This window comes from Coffea eugenioides, chromosome 1 (assembly GCF_003713205.1).
Source record: "Coffea eugenioides isolate CCC68of chromosome 1, Ceug_1.0, whole genome shotgun sequence".
NCBI classification, from domain to species: Eukaryota; Viridiplantae; Streptophyta; class Magnoliopsida; order Gentianales; family Rubiaceae; genus Coffea; species Coffea eugenioides.
Genome location: NC_040035.1, coordinates 7,176,072 through 7,193,690, shown reverse-complemented (window position 1 = coordinate 7,193,690; position 17,619 = coordinate 7,176,072). Strand labels below are relative to the sequence as shown.

The window sequence follows — 17,619 nt, the reverse complement described above, 5'->3', positions numbered from 1 at the left end:
AGGACCAAAACTACATTTCTTGCACTTTTGAATTTTAAATTACTCTTTTGCACATGCATATGCAATTGGTAGAAAATAATGATCCTTTTCGACATAGGTTGATCAAGATCAATGCTGGAGGAGCAATAGGTAATTTCTCCAGTCACGAGAAGAAATAAAGAGGATGTGTCACATGTGTATGATTTGAATTTTAAAATCAAATTCATGTTATATGTTATGATTTAAACCTACCAGTATAAAAAAATTATACACTAACAATGTATAAAAGACTTATGTTCTAATAGTTAAAATTGAGAACTCAAAAATTAGAGATTTTGGATTCGAGTCCTCTTTTTCCTCCTCATTTCTTATATTTCACCCCTCTCTTCCTTAAATAATAATAATAATAATAATAATAATAATAAAGTGGAATGTTTTAGAAGTAGATTGACATTCTATGGTCTCTTGATTCCCACCTCTTTCACCAATTTCTGTCCCACTTCAGCACTAACTCGTAATAATTCTGTCCCCCCAATTTCTATCAGTCAATGCTTACAAAGCCACTCTCCAAAATAATGGTATCTATCCCAACTTGAGCCGCCCACTTTGAACCTTCAATACCAGCAACAACCATTATCTGTCCAAGCCTAAGATGTCAATGGGAAACTTCTTAGGAGAGAGTGGGATAGCCAATGCCCAAGACTTCAGTGGGCATTAAGAGAGAGTGGGATACCAAAAGCCTAATACTTCAATGGGAAACTTCTTAGGAGATAGTAGATCCAATCAAAATTATAAAAGAAGACATGAATAGCTTAAGGTTAAGCAATGACTCTTCCTTCTAACTATAGGTGGTAAACAAACTTATTTAACTAAATTTATCCATACCCCTCCATGAGAATAGATGGGTATGGCTATCTTAAATTTTTACATATGGGTATAAATGTTACCTAATAATGATACCAGACGGGACGAGGGGTTGGCCCCTTAAACCAGGAACAAGTAAAGAATAGAGGAGGAAAGCATAAAAGTTAGGAAGTGGGTCGCAGCCGGACTGCCACTAGTTAGTATAGGCGGTTAGACCAGCCATGTATAAACAGAATATAAATAACAGAATGTAAAGGTTAGTAAGTTAGCTCAGGCGGTATAACCGACCATTGATTGTTAGTATAATCAAAACAAGTAAAAACAAGTAAATGAATATGAATGTAGGTGGCTCAGCCAACCATTTGATTGAATTAGAATACAAGAATATAAAAGAAAACTTACAAGGATATGAAGCTTGGACAAGCTCCTTTGTTTGAACTAAAAACTAAAATATAAAAACTAAGAACTTGTTTGTAGAGAGAGGGAGGAGGATTCTTTAAGCTAGAGAGAGAAGTAGTCTTGAAGAATTGGTGTAAGAATGGTGTCTAATGGTGTGTGGAATGTGTTAGGTTTGAGGGGTATTTATAGCAAATTTTTCCGTAGTGCTACAGTACCCGCTACAGTACCGCTACAGTACTGCTACAGTGCGCGCTTCAGTGTTTTGTTTGTCTTTTGCTGCCGTGCATGCACAGTAACTTGCCGGACCGCTACAGTACTTCCGGTGCTACAGTAAAACGATTTTTTCTGAATTTTTGTCCCGATTGAGCCAGCTTGAATATTTCTAGAAGCATTTGTTCAGCAAATCATTGCTGATAATTCTTCTAATGCTTCTTTGATCCATTGTTTGTAATGTCGTGTATTTACTCCTCGTTTCTCAAGTAAATACTTGTTGAGAACCATTCTTTGTATGTATCTTCTCTGCATGAAGCATTGTTCCTTCAAAGTTTGTATAGAATAATTTGATTCTCTTACCCCAACGTGATTGTATTTGTGTATATGATAGATCGAAATCCTTTCACCGGTGTCTTGGTTAAAGAATACACTATCAAAGTTTCTGATTCTGGACTCTTTGTGCTCGTTTTCCAAGTAGTGATATTCTGTCCAGAGGCGCGAGAATGCATCATCTCTGAGTTTGACTTGGAAGGATTGAGTAATAGGATCTTCAGGAATTAAAAATGGATTTTCATCCCTTTTCGTTTCCTGAATCCAGTTTATTGTTGAAAGCTCGTCAATTGCATGGAATTGATTTGAGATTGTTTCATTGGGCATCCAATTTGAAGTAGATTCCGCAGGCATCCAGTTTGAGGATGATTCCTCAGGGATCCATTCCCAATTAGCTTGATTCTGATTGGATGATGTTTGGCACTCATTAGTTTGAATGTCAGATATTTCTTCGTGAGAGGTTTGTCGCCAAGTAGAATATCCATCGAAGAGGCAGTTTTTCTCTTCTGGATTGTGTGATGATGAACTTCCTTCTCCTGCCATGTTTCTGTAAAAAGAATTAGTTAGTTTAAAAAGTTGGGATATTATCCCTTTATAGATGGTTTGGAAAGGAGCCAATTGATTGAGAAATGATGCTTCTAAGATGATATGGTTAGTCAAATACTCAATCAAGAAGAAGGTATCTGAGAATTGGTTTTGTATTTTTGAAAATTTGAATTCAATATTAAGTATAGGATTATTGGTCTTTCTGAGGAATTCTAAAAATTGGATTGGAATAAGGTTTTCAGGAATATAGTTTTGGTCTGACCCTGTATCAACTAGGACTTGTGTTTCGATTACATAATTACCAATAATTAGTAATCGTATCTGGATCAAATATTCCTGAAATAACTGAGAATTGTTATTCAGGTTTTCAGGGTTAATGGTTTCTTTTTGTAAGGTCATAGGTTGAATAAGATATCTGTCAAGATTTTCCTGGATACCATGAGTTTTTGGTATACAAGAATTTTGTCTAGGGATTTTTCCTAGAATGTCAAAGAGAAGACCCTTTAAAGGACCCGAAATTTGGTTTAAGTATGGTTGTCTTGTAAGAATATTTTCAATGATGCTGAAAAGAAGGTTATGATTTTTGGTTATCATATGTCCTTCTTTTTCATCTTCATCACTGTTTGGGAAAGAAGATGTTGTAATGTATTTGTCATAATCTTCCTTTCGTTCAGATTTGAAACTATCTGATTCGATTAGAGGATTTGACAATTGGGCTGCTAGTCTTAAAATATTGAATTTTTGGTTGTATTGAAAATGTTGGATTGTACATTTGGGTAGAAGGATTTTGAAAATGGATAAGGCTAGCTGTTTTGTAGAAGGAAAAAGGGTTCTGAAACCCATAGGTTGGGGTTGTTTATTGGGCCTTGTATGGTAACTCAATGGCCTAAACTGTTTGTAAAAAGATCCAAGATTTCTTCCTTGGGGCTGATCTTCCGTCGGATTGGGAAGCCAGTCAGTTTGTTGGTTCTGTTCACAAGTTGTTTCTTTCCAAGACTTAATCTTCTTGTATTGGGATTCAAGAAGGCCTTTGAAGAAATCTTTGTTGTGAACTTTGTTTCTGTCTGATTTCATCAGGAATATGTGTTGATATCTTCTGGAACTTGGGAATAGTTTTGATAAATCCTCTTGGATGATTCCAGAATCATCATCAGATGTGATATTGAATAACATTGTTCCTGGCAGGATGTTCCCATCTTGTAGATCAGATTCATCCCTGTTGGTTGTGACTAGAATATCGTGAATAATATTTCTGCCTTCAATGATGAGATGTTCCTCCCACCATCCTTTGAATTGCCCAATAAATCCTATGAATAGGATATGAACAATTAGTTGATTGCAGCCATGCAACATAACTGCGGTTGTCATCTGTTGAGATGTCATAGGAAGATTGTATCTGAACATTTCATCTATGCTCCATTTATAGATGTCTTCCTTATTGTATGAGTGTTGAAGGATATTGAGTTTTATCCTGAAAATATCAGAATGAAATATTTGGAGGTGGTATAGACTTTGGTTGGGAGTATTATTTTGTAAAAAAGAGTTTGAATATGATTTATTTAGGGTAGAAGACCCTTGAAAGTTTTGTATGGCATTGATCAAGGAGATTTTTTGAATTTTGGACTCTTGTTTGGGTAAAGAAATTGGAAAGTTTTGTTCAATCCAAAATTTTTGGTTTTCTAAAGGTTTGAAAAGCAAGTTTGGGAAGTAGGTTTTTGGAAGAGAAGTTTTTGGGATGAATTGGGTAAAGAGATTGAAAATGTATTTTTCTGGATAGATTATAAGAATCTTCTTGGCATGGGTATAGGCTGCTTCTTGGTCAATCCTGATTTCAATTTCATGAATGACCAATTTTGTTGAAGCAGACTCTGCCTGAATCTCTTGTTTAGTGACTGATTTGTCCAGAGAAGATCTTGTTTGAGGTTTTTGCCCGATGCGTCTAGTTTTCCATCGGATGTGTCTGATAGCTTGACATTTATTTCTTGTTTGAATAGAAGAATGATCAATTCTATTCAAACAAGAATATAAATGCTGGATGTATTTGAATTTCTGGATTTTCTGACTCCCTTTGCTGGGTCTGATGGATCTTGGAATATTGATTCGAGATCTAGCCAGATTTGCCAGATCTGATTTTTTAGATACTCCTTGTATTTGAGGTTGTTCCTTTAATTTGTTGAAGATCCATGTCTCCTCTGTTTGTCCCTTGTGTTTACTGGATAACCATGTTTCTTCTGTATAAGACTCCACCTTGAGACTTGGGTACTCAATATTAAGTACCCCTATCTTATCAAGCTGCAACTGTTTGTAAGTTATAAAAGAATATATAGATAATTTAGGAATTTCTTCCTGATCATTGTTTGCAGGAATTTCTTTTGAATTTCTTTGATAAATATGTTCATTATTTGAAGGGATATTAAAATCACGGAATAAGTTTGAAATAAATATTTGTAAAGAATTTTGAATTATATCTTTAGTTGACTGGGTTTCAACTAACTGATTTTCTTGTTTAAAGGAAATAATCTTTGTTGGTGAATTTCTAATAACCATTGTTTTGGAAAAAGGTTGAGAGGGAATTTCAGCAGTTTCTTGTTTAATAATTGATTTGAAGAAATCAATTTTTGTTTGAACATTTTTATCAGTTATAAGTTTGATACTAGGTTGATTCTTAGTTAAGACATTTATTGAGGAATATCCTATGTCTAAGGAATTTTCTGTGTCTTTTCTAATATCAATACTAGTAGAATTAACAGAATTATCAATTGATTGTCCGGAAATCAAAAGTTTGGAAGTTTCAACAGACTCTTGGTTTGGTAAATCTACTGGGTTTGATAGATCTACGGGAGAATCTGGTAGATCTATATCTACTGGGTTTATATAGTTTGATTTTGGTGGATCTATGGATTCTGAGAGTTTATGAGAGGATTGTTGTGTCTGGGTTGTTTGGGGCAGATCTATGGGTAGATCTAAAGGTTCTTGTATAAAATCTGTTGGAGATAGATTTATGACTTTTGCTTTAGTTTGAATTGGATTTATGGGATCTAAACTAGAACCCTGAGGTTTTGACATAGAGGATGCAGGTTTTGAAATGTTTTGAACTGGATTTTTGAGTTCTGGAGCAGACTCTTTAGTTGTTTGAGACTCATACCAGTCAAAGAAATGAATATTTTGTTTTATTTTTGTCAAAAAGTCATAAAAGTTTTCTTGAATATTTTTTCGGGCTTCTCCCTTATATTTGTCAAAAAATTGTTTTCTTTTAAAATGGTTGTGGTTTGCAAAGAACTCAGATCTAATGTGTTGTTCATTGATCTGGAATTCAGAATGGTTGTTTTCTAGTTTTCTTTGTATAAGAATTGACTGCTCAATTTGAACAATTCTAGTTTGAAGTTTATTCAAAGATTTATTGTTTGAAGAAGAACTAGAATTTATGAAATATGCTTTAACTGGAGAAGTCATTGAAAATTAACACAAGAAAATAAATAAAATAAACAAACACTTAAATGATTTTGAAGACTTATAATCCTCTTCCCTTTGGCACAGAATCCTTCGGGATCCATGGAGGATAAACCATTTTTCTTAATCAGATTATAAAGGATAGTGTGAAACCTACAAGAAAAGATCTAGCCTTTTGAAAAGAATTAACTATGCATGACGACCATATTTCCATCATATTAAAGATAGTAAAAATAAACCTACGAGAATAGATCTAAATTTTTTGGGTATAAATGAGTATTATTAGGTAACCCATCAAACCCAATTAATCCGTTTAAAATTGCCTTCCACATGCCTTCTATCTTCCCCACCCTTTTTTTAAAATTTTTCATTTTATCATGATGTAACTACTTTTATTTCATTATTATTATTATTATTATTATTATTAGTTTTATCTTATCATTTTATTTTCTCCTAGTTTGTTAACTTGCTCATTTTTCAGCATTATCAATTTATGATAAGTTTTATCCTCTTTTCCTACCTTTCTAAAATAAAATTTTTAAATTTACACACAAAAAAAATGCTAGGGGTTCAAAATTTTTTAATTAAGTTTTTATGTTAGATTTTATAATACTTTGTTCAAATTTTTATATTATTATTATTCAATTATTAAATAGTATGTAATTTTGCGACCTAGAATACAAATGAAAAAAATTGGTAATTAGGCTTATTGAACATTATAAGTAAATATTTAAAACTAATGATGGGTGCAAAGGATGGTACAAATTGATAACTTAGTTTGCAAAAATGAATTTAAATGAGTTTACAAAAAGTTAAAATAAATGAGTTATAAATCGGTAATTGTGTTACCCAATTCATTTTTTGACTTATCCATTTATATCCATCTAATTAAATGGGTATAAATGAATTGATTCACTTATATCAATTACCCATTTTAACCAACCCAAATCCGCCCAAATCACCCATTTTGACACCTCTACTTCCAACTATATCATTGGACACATCGAAAGACCGGTTTGAACTTTCTAATTAACTTTCTTTTTTCGTACTTCTTTTTCATTTTTGAGACATTGCCGGAGGAGTTGGGATAAAGACTAAAGAGCAATACTCCAACACTATTTTGTTGATTTTAGTAATTTTGTATTGATGTACTATACTTTTTGAGAGAAGTTTGTGTTAGGTCTGGTCCCAAGAAATTAACCAACGAAAATAATAAAATTTTTGTCAACTCAATAATGACAATAACAAAACAAATAAATCAAACAAAGAAATACGAAATTTTACATAGTTCGGTTTCGGTCAAATTGACCTACATCCACGGGCGAAGGAGTAGCACATTTACTATAACAGAAAAAAAAAGTATAAAATCTTAGGAATAATTCCTAAGTCCAAAAGGCACGTAAAACTAAAAACACAGAAGAGCCTAAATAACACAAATGCTTAATGGCCCAAAGGCCCATAATTTGCTCTTTTGGTTTGATGCCTAATCAAAACTCCTCTTAAACTGGGATGTGGGCTCCCAAAACTCTCTTGGATTGATGCATATGGTACTTGGGTTGGTATCCTTAGTACAATTAAATTCACTTAAATCCACTATATTTATAATCACCAAGAGGAGATATTTCTTTGTAAGACTTTCGATATGGAATACAAAGACAAATTTAACAAATCTCTACCTTGGCGTGTATCCACTATTAATAAATAGCAAATGAATAGCAAACAAGCTCCACCTTCTCCATAAAATCCCAAGGGATCTCAACGAACCACCAAAGTCCCACTAGACCCCAACGAGCCACCGACGAACCAGGATGCAAAAAGATTCCAATGGACTAAAACTCACAAACAGTTCAATAGATCCCAATGGACTAAAAACACGAACATAGTAATTTTACTCCACCTTCTTCACAAAATTCTCTACGAATTCCAACAGGCCAAGTAACTCTTCTCCAAAATCCAACTGAACTTCAATGAAAAACTCTTTGTAGCCCCCAAAACCTATTATTGTTATCAGGAACCCAAAACCTGAAGCTGTAATACCAATTTGTTAGGTCTAGTTCCAAGAAATTGACCAACAAAAATAATGGAGTTTTTACCAGCTCAATAATGGCAATAACAAAACAAATAAATCAAACAAAGAAACATGACATTTTGCGTGGTTCGATCAAATTGGCCTACGTTTACGGGTGAAGGATTAGCACATTTATTATAACAGAAAGAAAGTACAAAAGAGAGAGTATAAAATCTTAAGAAATAATTTCTAGGCCCAAAAGGCACATAAAACTGAAAACACAAAAGAGTCTAAATAACACAAATGCTGAATGACCCAAAGACCCATAACTTGCTCTTTTGGTTTGATGCCTAATTAAAACTCCTCTCAAATTGGAACGTGAGCCCTCCAAAATTTTCTTGGATTGGTGCATATGGCACTTGGACTCAATTAAAATCATTTAAGTCCACTATATTTATAATCACCAAGAGAAGATATTTCTTTGTAAAACTTTTGATATGGGGTACAAAGACAAACTCAACTATTTGTACTTTCCATTAAAATTTAGAGGAACGAAATTAGTCTATAAAAGACACAATTGAAATTTTTAATTTGTTGACAGGAAATACTTCAAATTTTTAATTGCTTGGGGAGCAACTGACTGCACTAGCTTCTTTTTGAAGTTATGTTTGTTGTTTCTAGTATTTGCCATTCTTCTTCATGCTACAAAATCATAATTATCTTAGATGTACAACTTCTTCTAATAGTTAATTAAGAAAGGAGTTATGTTGAAGAAAGGAGTCCCAATTTCTTGAGCTTCTGTAGATATCCTTCTTTAACTTTGCTGCCTTCCAATATTTCCATTTCCTGCTAATATTTCTCATTATGTTGGAGGATATAAAAATTTTTTGGAGTCTGAGCGCAAGTGTTATATATGCTTACCATTTTTTAATTGCTTTTCCTATTTTGTAATCCTCTATAACTTACATAATGAGTCTATATTTTCCCAAATATTCCAAGATCAATCATTTATCTGGAAAGACAAGTTTAGCCTCAGAAATTTTTGGGTTTATTATTAAGAATGACGATATGCTGGATTCTTTTTAATTATTTTTGCATGCGCAGAGAATGTTAAAGGAATAAAAATAGCCCACAAGAAGAAGGAAAATAGATGAGAACCAAAGGGAAAAAATAATAAAAAGTGACTAAAATAAATTCTGAAACAAAACCAACCATATTTGAACAAGCTTAAAGACTATTATAAACTTAAGAGTCAAAGAAGACACTGCATCTCCAAGGCGAAAACTCGAAATAGACTTTAGTTTACAAAATCAACCCCAGACTTGACATTATGTTGAGAGTTAAAGACTGAACTAGATTGTTGTTTTTGGTGGGGGGTGGTGGTAAAGGCCTAGGAAATAAAACTTATTAGATCATATGCAGGGAAAGAAACTCTGTTTCCGTAGATGCAAACATGTGAGAACATGGACTTTTGCATGACAGGTGAGAACACGGACTTCTGCATGAAAGGTGAGAACATGGATTTATCATGATAACGAGAGACAGACGATTTCAGTCACCAGAATTGTTTTCTTGGACTTTAGTCATATCATAATTGTTTTCTTAGATCTTCAACTCTATAAATACCTGCATAATTGTGAAAATAGCCATCAGCTTTACAGCAAAAGTTTTCTCTTAAGAATTTCGTTGTGACATATATCCAGCAGATATGTCAATCCAGAATTATTCCATCCGTCCAATTACTTTAGTTTTTGTATGCTTGGTCATCCTTCACTTGCTCTCCAGTTCTGGAGTCAATGCTGCTTCTAATCAAATGCACGCACCATCAAGTATTGGAAGTGAAGGGAAAGCTCTGTTAACATGGAAAGCCTGTCCTGACAATTATAGCCAATCAAAGTTGTCATCCTGGTCATCTGCAAATCCTTGCAGTACCTGGGATGTTCGATGCAACAAAGCTGGACGAGTGTCAGTGATTAACATCACTAGTTTTGGCATCAAAGGTACACTTGATCATCTCAATTTCTCATCACCACTCCATCTAACTACAATTGAGCTTTCTCAAAATGCACTCCATGGGACCATATCTTCCAACATTGGGAACCTTTCTAGACTAGTCTATCTTGGCTTGGATGCAAATCAATTGTCTGGTGCCATTCCTATCGAAATCAGCTAACTAACCAATCTTAGGTTCTTGTACCTTTCCTATAACTCATTCAATGGATCAATCCCTACGTCTAGGAAGCAACAAACTTTATGGATGGATTCCAGAAGAGATTGGGAAGCTCAAATCTCTGACGATACTCTCTTTAGTTGACAATATGTTCACAGGTTGGATTCCTCTGTCTATTGGAAACTTAAGTGGCTTGACTGTATCTTTCCCAAAGTTATCTTTCTGGGCCTATTCGCAAAGAAATTGGAAACTTGACAAAGCTAAATGAGTTAGATCTTTTTGGGAACCAGCTTTCAGGTCTCATCCCAAAAGAGATTGGGAAGTTGGGATCTCTTACTCAACTCTCTTTAGCTAAAAATATGCTCACAGGTCCGATTCCTTTGTTTTTTGGAAACTTAAGTGGCCTGACTCTGCTGTATCTTTTCCAAAATTATCTTCCCAGGCCTATTCCCAAAAAAATTGGAAACTTGAGAAAACTAAATGAATTAGAAATTTCTGGGAACCAGCTATCAAGTCCCATTCCAGAAGAGATTGGGAAGCTTAGATCTCTTACTATACTCTCTTTAGCTAACAACACGCTCACAGGTCAAATTCCTCTGTCTATTGGAAACTTAAGTGGCTTGACTCTGCTGCATCTTTTCCAAAATTAACTTTCAGGTCCCATTCCAAAAGGGATTGGGAAGCATAGATCTCTTACTAAACTCTTTTTAGCTAACAACATGCTCACAGGTCGGATTCCTTCATGTTAGGGTGGTTATTTATATTTAATCTTTGGTGAAAACCATCATCTGTTGAACCCAAGATCTATATGGCGATTATTAAGAAATAAATAAACGATAAAATAGCGGAAGCGTAACTGGATTCATATCGACAAACTGATATATGAATCTCCAAAGATATTGGGGTGGCCTTCCAGGTCAACACGTATTTACCGATCCTTTGAGATAGCCCTTTAGTTTCTCTCTGGTATCTTTCCTGACGATGGGATATCAGGGAAGAGCTATTTTGTGATATTAGGAAATACGACAACTAGAATGATGCGTGTGACTTGGGGACCATAACCCTATTTATAAGTAACATTCCTGTTACCCTTTGGAACCCTATTTCAACCCATCATAGAAATAGGAACCCTTAAGTCTCTACAGATTAAAGGGCCACACCCTATTAGATACATTAAACCCAAACTATATTTGATCACTTTAATTGGGTTTAACCTTAATTGACAGTTTGCAACACATAATTATTCACATATAAGTCCAATGTTGGATTAAGGATCCAACAATCTCCCACTTGGACTATATGTGTAACCTTATAATTATGTTTCGCAATTAACCGTATAAGCTCAACTTTACTGTCATTATCACAATGTATCTGTTAACCAATTCGATCCATCAATCATACTAACATAGAATCAAAGCGGCTTTTCTTACAATTTCGTAACTCGACCCATCAATAGTCACATATATCGATACAATTGAATGACATGAATCATGATGTGAATCTGTAGCATGAAAATTTCATGTAATGTCATCAAAATATGCCTATTTCCAACTGGTCCATCTTAATTTTCATGAGATCAAATCATATCAAAATCAGAGTGTAAATAAATTCAAACTTTATTTATGCATAAAATATCTTTAAATCCTTAATAACCGAAAAATATCATAAGAGCATTTAAAATATCAAACTCCCACTAAAACTGTACATCATTTAATAATATGACACCCATATGAGCAGTATGCTCATGAAACATTTTGAGTGGCAATTCCTTAGTAAGCAGATCCACAACCATGAAATTTGTCCTGATATGCTCTATTGATAACTGTTCACTCTGTACTCTTTCTTTAACAGTCAGGAACTTGATATCTATATGTTTAGATTTCGTCGAACTCCTGTTATTATTGAATACAGGACTGCTGATTTATTGTCACAAAATAATTTGAATGGTCGTTCAATACTATCTACTACACGTAATTCTGTGACAAAATTTTGCAGCCAAATTCTTTGATTGGATGCCTCATAGCAAGTTATAAACTCTGCAGCCATAGTAGAAGATGCTATGATGGACTGTTTAGCACTTTTCCAGGATATGACACCTCCAGCCAACAAGTAGACATAACCGACGTTGACTTCATAGTATCTTTGCATCCAGTATAATCAGAATCAGTATACTCAATAATCTCTAACTCATCTGACTTCCGATACGTGAGCATGTAATCCTTTATTTTCTGTAGATATCGTAAGACCTGTTTGGTTGCTTTCCAATGATCTAATCCAGGATTACTCAAATATCTACCCAACATTCCAGTAATGTACGCAATATCCGGACGCGTACATAATTGAGCATACATTAGACTCCCTACTGCTGACGCATAAGGAATCTTTTGCATCTCTTTTTCCTGAAAAGCATTCTTGGGATACTGTTCAATACTAAATTTGTCTCCTTTAACCACATGGGTGTTACCTGATTTACAATTTTGTATGTCATACCTTTTAAGAACCTTGTTGATATAGCCCTTTTACGATAATTCCAAAATACCTCGAGAGCGATCTCGATGTATCTGTATACCTAATACAAAAGATGCATCACCAAGATCTTTCATCTCAAAATTTTTAGTTTGAAATTTTTTGGTTTCATACAATAGACTCATATCGTTGCTGGCAAGTAAAATGTTATCAACATATAATACCGGAAAAATATATTTGCTCCCACAGAACTTATGGTATATACAATCATCCACTAAATTCATCTCGAAACCAAATGAGATGATCACTTGATGAAATTTAAAATATCATTGTCGACACGCTTGTTTGAACCCATAGATGGATTTTTTAATTTTGCAAATCATATTCTTTGGATCTCTTGATACAAAGTTTTCTGGTTGATATAACACCCATAGATGGGTGTTACCTGATTTACAATTTTGTATGTCATACCTTTTAAGAACCTTGTTGATATAGCCCTTTTGTGATAATCCCAAAATACCTCGAGAGCGATCCCGATGTATCTGTATACCTAATACAAAAGATGCATCACCAAGATCTTTCATCTCAAAATTTTTAGTTAGAAATTTTTTGGTTTCATACAATAGACTCATATCGTTGCTGACAAGCAAAATGTTATCAACATATAATACCGGAAAAATATATTTGCTCCCATAGAATTTATGGTATATACAATCATCCACTAAATTCATTTCGAAACCAAATGAGATGATCACTTGATGAAATTTAAAATATCATTGTCGACACGCTTGTTTGAACCCATAGATGGATTTTTTAATTTTGCAAATCATATTCTTTGGATCTCTTGATACAAAGTTTTCTGGTTGTACCATATAAATTGTCTCATCAATGTTACCATTGAGAAACGCTGTCTTTACATCCATTTGATGTAATTCAAGATCAAAATGCGCCACTAATGTAATGATAATTCTAAAAGAATCCTTTGAAGAGACTGGAGAGAAGGTTTCTTTATAGTCGATACCTTCTTTTTGTGTAAATTTCTTGGCGACAAGACGAGTTTTGTATCTTTCCACATTGCCTTTCGAATCCCTTTTGATTTTAAATATCCATTTACAACCAATGAATTTCGCTCCTTCTGGCAATGGGACAAGATCCCAAACATCATTGCCCTTCATAGATTTAATCTCCTCATTTATGGTATCGATCTATTTTTGAGAATTTAAACTTTCCATGGCTTGACGGAAGTTGATTGGATCATCTTCCATCAATCCAGAGTCATCCTCATGTTCTTGGAGAAAAATAATGTAATCATCTGGTACTACACTTCTCCTTTCTCTAATAGATCTTCTTAATGGCACTGGTTCTTGGAGAGGAAGAGTTTGTTCTTCTATAACAGTTTGCTCTTCGACATTGTCTTGATTTGTTGTACCATGATCAAATTCAAAAATAGGGTCCTGAGCAAGAGCAATGACACCTGTGGGAATATTAATATATTTCTCTTTAAAGACAATGTCCCTTACTGTATTTTCTCCCCCAAACTCGACAACCTTAAAGAATTGGGCATTTTCTGTCTCAAAAATTGATTTAGTTGTGGGATCATAAAACTTGTAACCTCTAGATCTTTCTGAATATCCAATAAAATAACAACTAATCGTTCTTGAGTCCAGTTTCTTTTCATTTGGCCTATAAGGCCTTGCCTCGGTTGGATATCCCCAAATATGTAAATGCTTTAAACTGGACTTTTTTCCTGTCCAAAACTCATAAGGGGTTTTGATAGTTGATTTAGTTGGAATTCTGTTGAAGATATATGCTGCAGTCTTAAGTGTTTCTCCCCAGAGTGACTCTGGTAAGGTAGAATGACATATCATACTCCTTACCATGTCTTTAAGCGTTCTATTTCGTCTTTCAACTACACCATTCATAGTTAGTGATCCCGACATAGTGTACTGTGGGACGATACCGCATTCCTCTAAATATTTAGTAAATGGTCCTGGACGTTGTTCACTTGAACCGTCATATCTACCATAGTACTCACCACCACGATTAGATCTGACGCTTTTAATTCTTTTATTGAGTTGATTCTCAAATTCAACCTTAAAATTTTTGAACACATCTAGTGACTGTGACTTTTCTGAAATGAGATATATGTAGCCATATTTTAAAAAATCGTCTATGAACGTTATAAAATATTGTTGACCATTCCAAATAGATGTAGGAAATGGTTCACAAATATCTGTATGTATAAGTTCTAAGACGTCTAAGGATCTATTGGTTTCAAATCTCCTTTTATTGGTTTGTTTCTCCTTTATACAATGAATACAATTATCAAAATTTGTAAAATTCAGGGAGTCGAGAATTTTATTTGGTACAAATTTTTCTATTCTTCGTTTGGAGATATGTCCCAATCTCTTGTGCCATAATGCGGCTGAATTCTCATTGGTTAATTTTCTCTTTACTCTTCTAGTACTCAAACGCAGAGATTCATTAAATGAAACAATTGCATCAATTAAATATAGATTATCATAGTGCATTAAAGAACCAGAATCAACCAATTTTGAATCATGAAACAATTCAAATTTTTCATTTCCAAATGAACAAGAATAACCAAATTTATCCAAAGCAGAAATAGAAATTAAATTTCATCTAAAAGACGGTACAACAAATGTCTTATTAAGATCCAAATAAAATCTGATTTTAACAATAATCTAAAAACTCTAATTACCTCAACTTGAACTGTTTTGCTATCGTCCACGTAGATATATCTTTCATTATCATTCGGCTTTCGGCAGTTCAGCTAACCTTGCATTGACACACTGATGTGAGTTGTTGCACCAGAATCTAACCACCATGTATGTCTAGGTATTGAAGTTAAATTAACCTCAGAACAAACCAAATTAAGAAGTATACCTTTCTTAGCACGCCAAGCATGATAGTTGGTACAATACTTCTTTTTATGCGCTTCACCTCCACAGAAGAAACAACTATTCTTTCCCTGATCGTCTGATTTCCTTTGTTGTTTCTTTTGTGGCGCTGTACCTGCAGCTCCTTTTTATTTCTTTCTCTTAAGTCCCTTACTTTTATTATTAGTGGTTGATACCATATGGGTACTTTCTGTCTGATCTCGCTTCATTCTTTTCTCTTCCTCTACACAGTGCGAGATGAGTTCATTTAGAGACCAAGTCTCCTTTTGACAGTTGTAACTCACATTAAACTGGCTAAACTGTGTAAGAAGAGATATTAAAATCAAATGCACTAGTAACTCTTCAGAGAGTGTCAATTTAAGTGCATTTAATTTTGAAGCAAGATGAGACATTTTCATAATGTACTCTCTAATATTACCTTTACCACTATATTTCATTGAAACTAGGCGTGTCAAGAGCGTACTAATTTCAGTCTTTTCGTTCTTGACAAACATTTTTTTAATGTCCTGAAAGAACTCTTTAGCGGTTACTGTCGTTTCTAACATTGTTCCTTTGAATGCTTCTGGAACGGCTTTTTTAATGATCATCAGACACAAGCGATTTGATCTCTCCCACTTTTCCTTATCCCTTTTTTCATCAGAGGTACTCTGATCTGTAAGAGGTGGGGGAGAATCATCCCTTAACGCAAGGTCGAGATCCATTACTCCAAGTACTATCAAGAGATTTTCTTTCCAGGACTTGAAGTTTGTGCCATTCAATATAGGAATATTATTGATGTTGGTAGTAATATTTGTAAGATCATTTGCAACTAAACAGAAAATATAAAATAATTAAAACTATGCTTATATAAATCAAAATAATAATGAATTCAAATAAAGGTAACCCCATTTCAAGATACCGATGTTCCATTAATATTTTATCTTTGGACAAAAATATTAACTTCTAAGTGATATCTTGGTGCAATAATAAATACTGATAATAATAACATGTCAAAAATAAATTTTCCTTTGGGCCAATTTATAAATCACATGTAAAAAATTTAAATAATTATCACGTATTTATTATCACAAGTGCATATGTAATTTTATTAAATATTGACCTTCCTTTGGTCTGATCAATATTTATAAAATTACAAGTACCCAACTAGTTATATTTTAAAATAAATTAATTTCCATAATAGAGGTCACTTTGGTCGCATATTATTTCAATTAATTTATTCCAAAATATATATAATCATACCAATATTCAAATTTAAAAGTATACAAATTAAACAAAAATTTTGATCAAAATCAACTTTGGTCAACTTCGATCAAAACATGGTCAAACTTGGTAAAACCAGTCAAATCAGGTCAAATCAGTCAAATTGGATCAAGACTTATTGGACTAAAAGTCCATATCCATAATTCAACCCAAATTTGTCATGCAAACCCAAAGTTTTCTTGAAATCCATAAATATTTTATAAAACTATATATATAGTGAACCAAACATATGGACTTTTGTTGGGCTTAAATATCTTGTTTATTTTTATTAGGATTCACTTAAATTAGAGAAACCCTAATATCCTAAACATAAATATATGCAAATTCTCTTATACAAGGAAGCAAGCCAAAACAAAATACTAATTACGGTTGAATCAAAACATGGCAAGTTGTGTACCCAAGATTTTAGACATAAACCATGTCATTTAAAAAATAAAATCAACAACACAACTGGATCCATAAAGATCTCCAAAAATAATGAGAAAATAAATTGGGGCAGTAACTAGATTTCCGGTTCCTTGTTTGAGAATTCTCTAGCATGCATCAAAAATAGATTCTTAATAAATAGTGCATAAATTCGGGAACTCAAATATAAGTTCTTTTAAGGCCAAGCGGAAGCGTAAATTCACGTCTGAATTCGGGCAAAAGTTCCTGACCAGACAAGGCTACAGTGCATACTTTATAGAAACATAAATTGGACAGCTACTTCGTCACATGAATACACAGGAACTTTAAAAGCATTGTTCACCTCATGGATGACATAAGCAAACAAGGAATCTGGATTCATTGGCCATGCAGCAAAACAAAAGTGATTGCAATTCTAACAATCCGTGGAGCCCACTGATTTTAAAAGTTGACCGAATTTATGAATCATACATGCAATTTGGACCACAGCATAAAGATGACATTATGGATGAAGTTATAAAGCAATCAGTAACCAAGACTTGCAAATTACTAAATCAGCCGTGCAAATTTACTATGACCGAATTTACACAGCAAATTACCAAGACTTG

The 17,619-nt window shown here is 33.7% G+C and overlaps 1 protein-coding gene across 1 annotated transcript; it reads left to right on the top strand.

Moving 5' to 3' along the window:
* The first annotated feature begins 9,497 nt into the window (after window positions 1–9,497).
* On the top strand, window positions 9,498–10,609 carry LOC113766885 (probable leucine-rich repeat receptor-like protein kinase At1g35710). Its single transcript, XM_027311053.1, has 3 exons — window positions 9,498–9,789; window positions 10,028–10,117; window positions 10,200–10,609. Exons 1-3 carry the CDS (start codon window positions 9,498–9,500, stop codon window positions 10,607–10,609), a joined length of 792 nt encoding a protein of 263 aa, XP_027166854.1.
* Window positions 10,610–17,619: the final 7,010 nt, after the last annotated feature.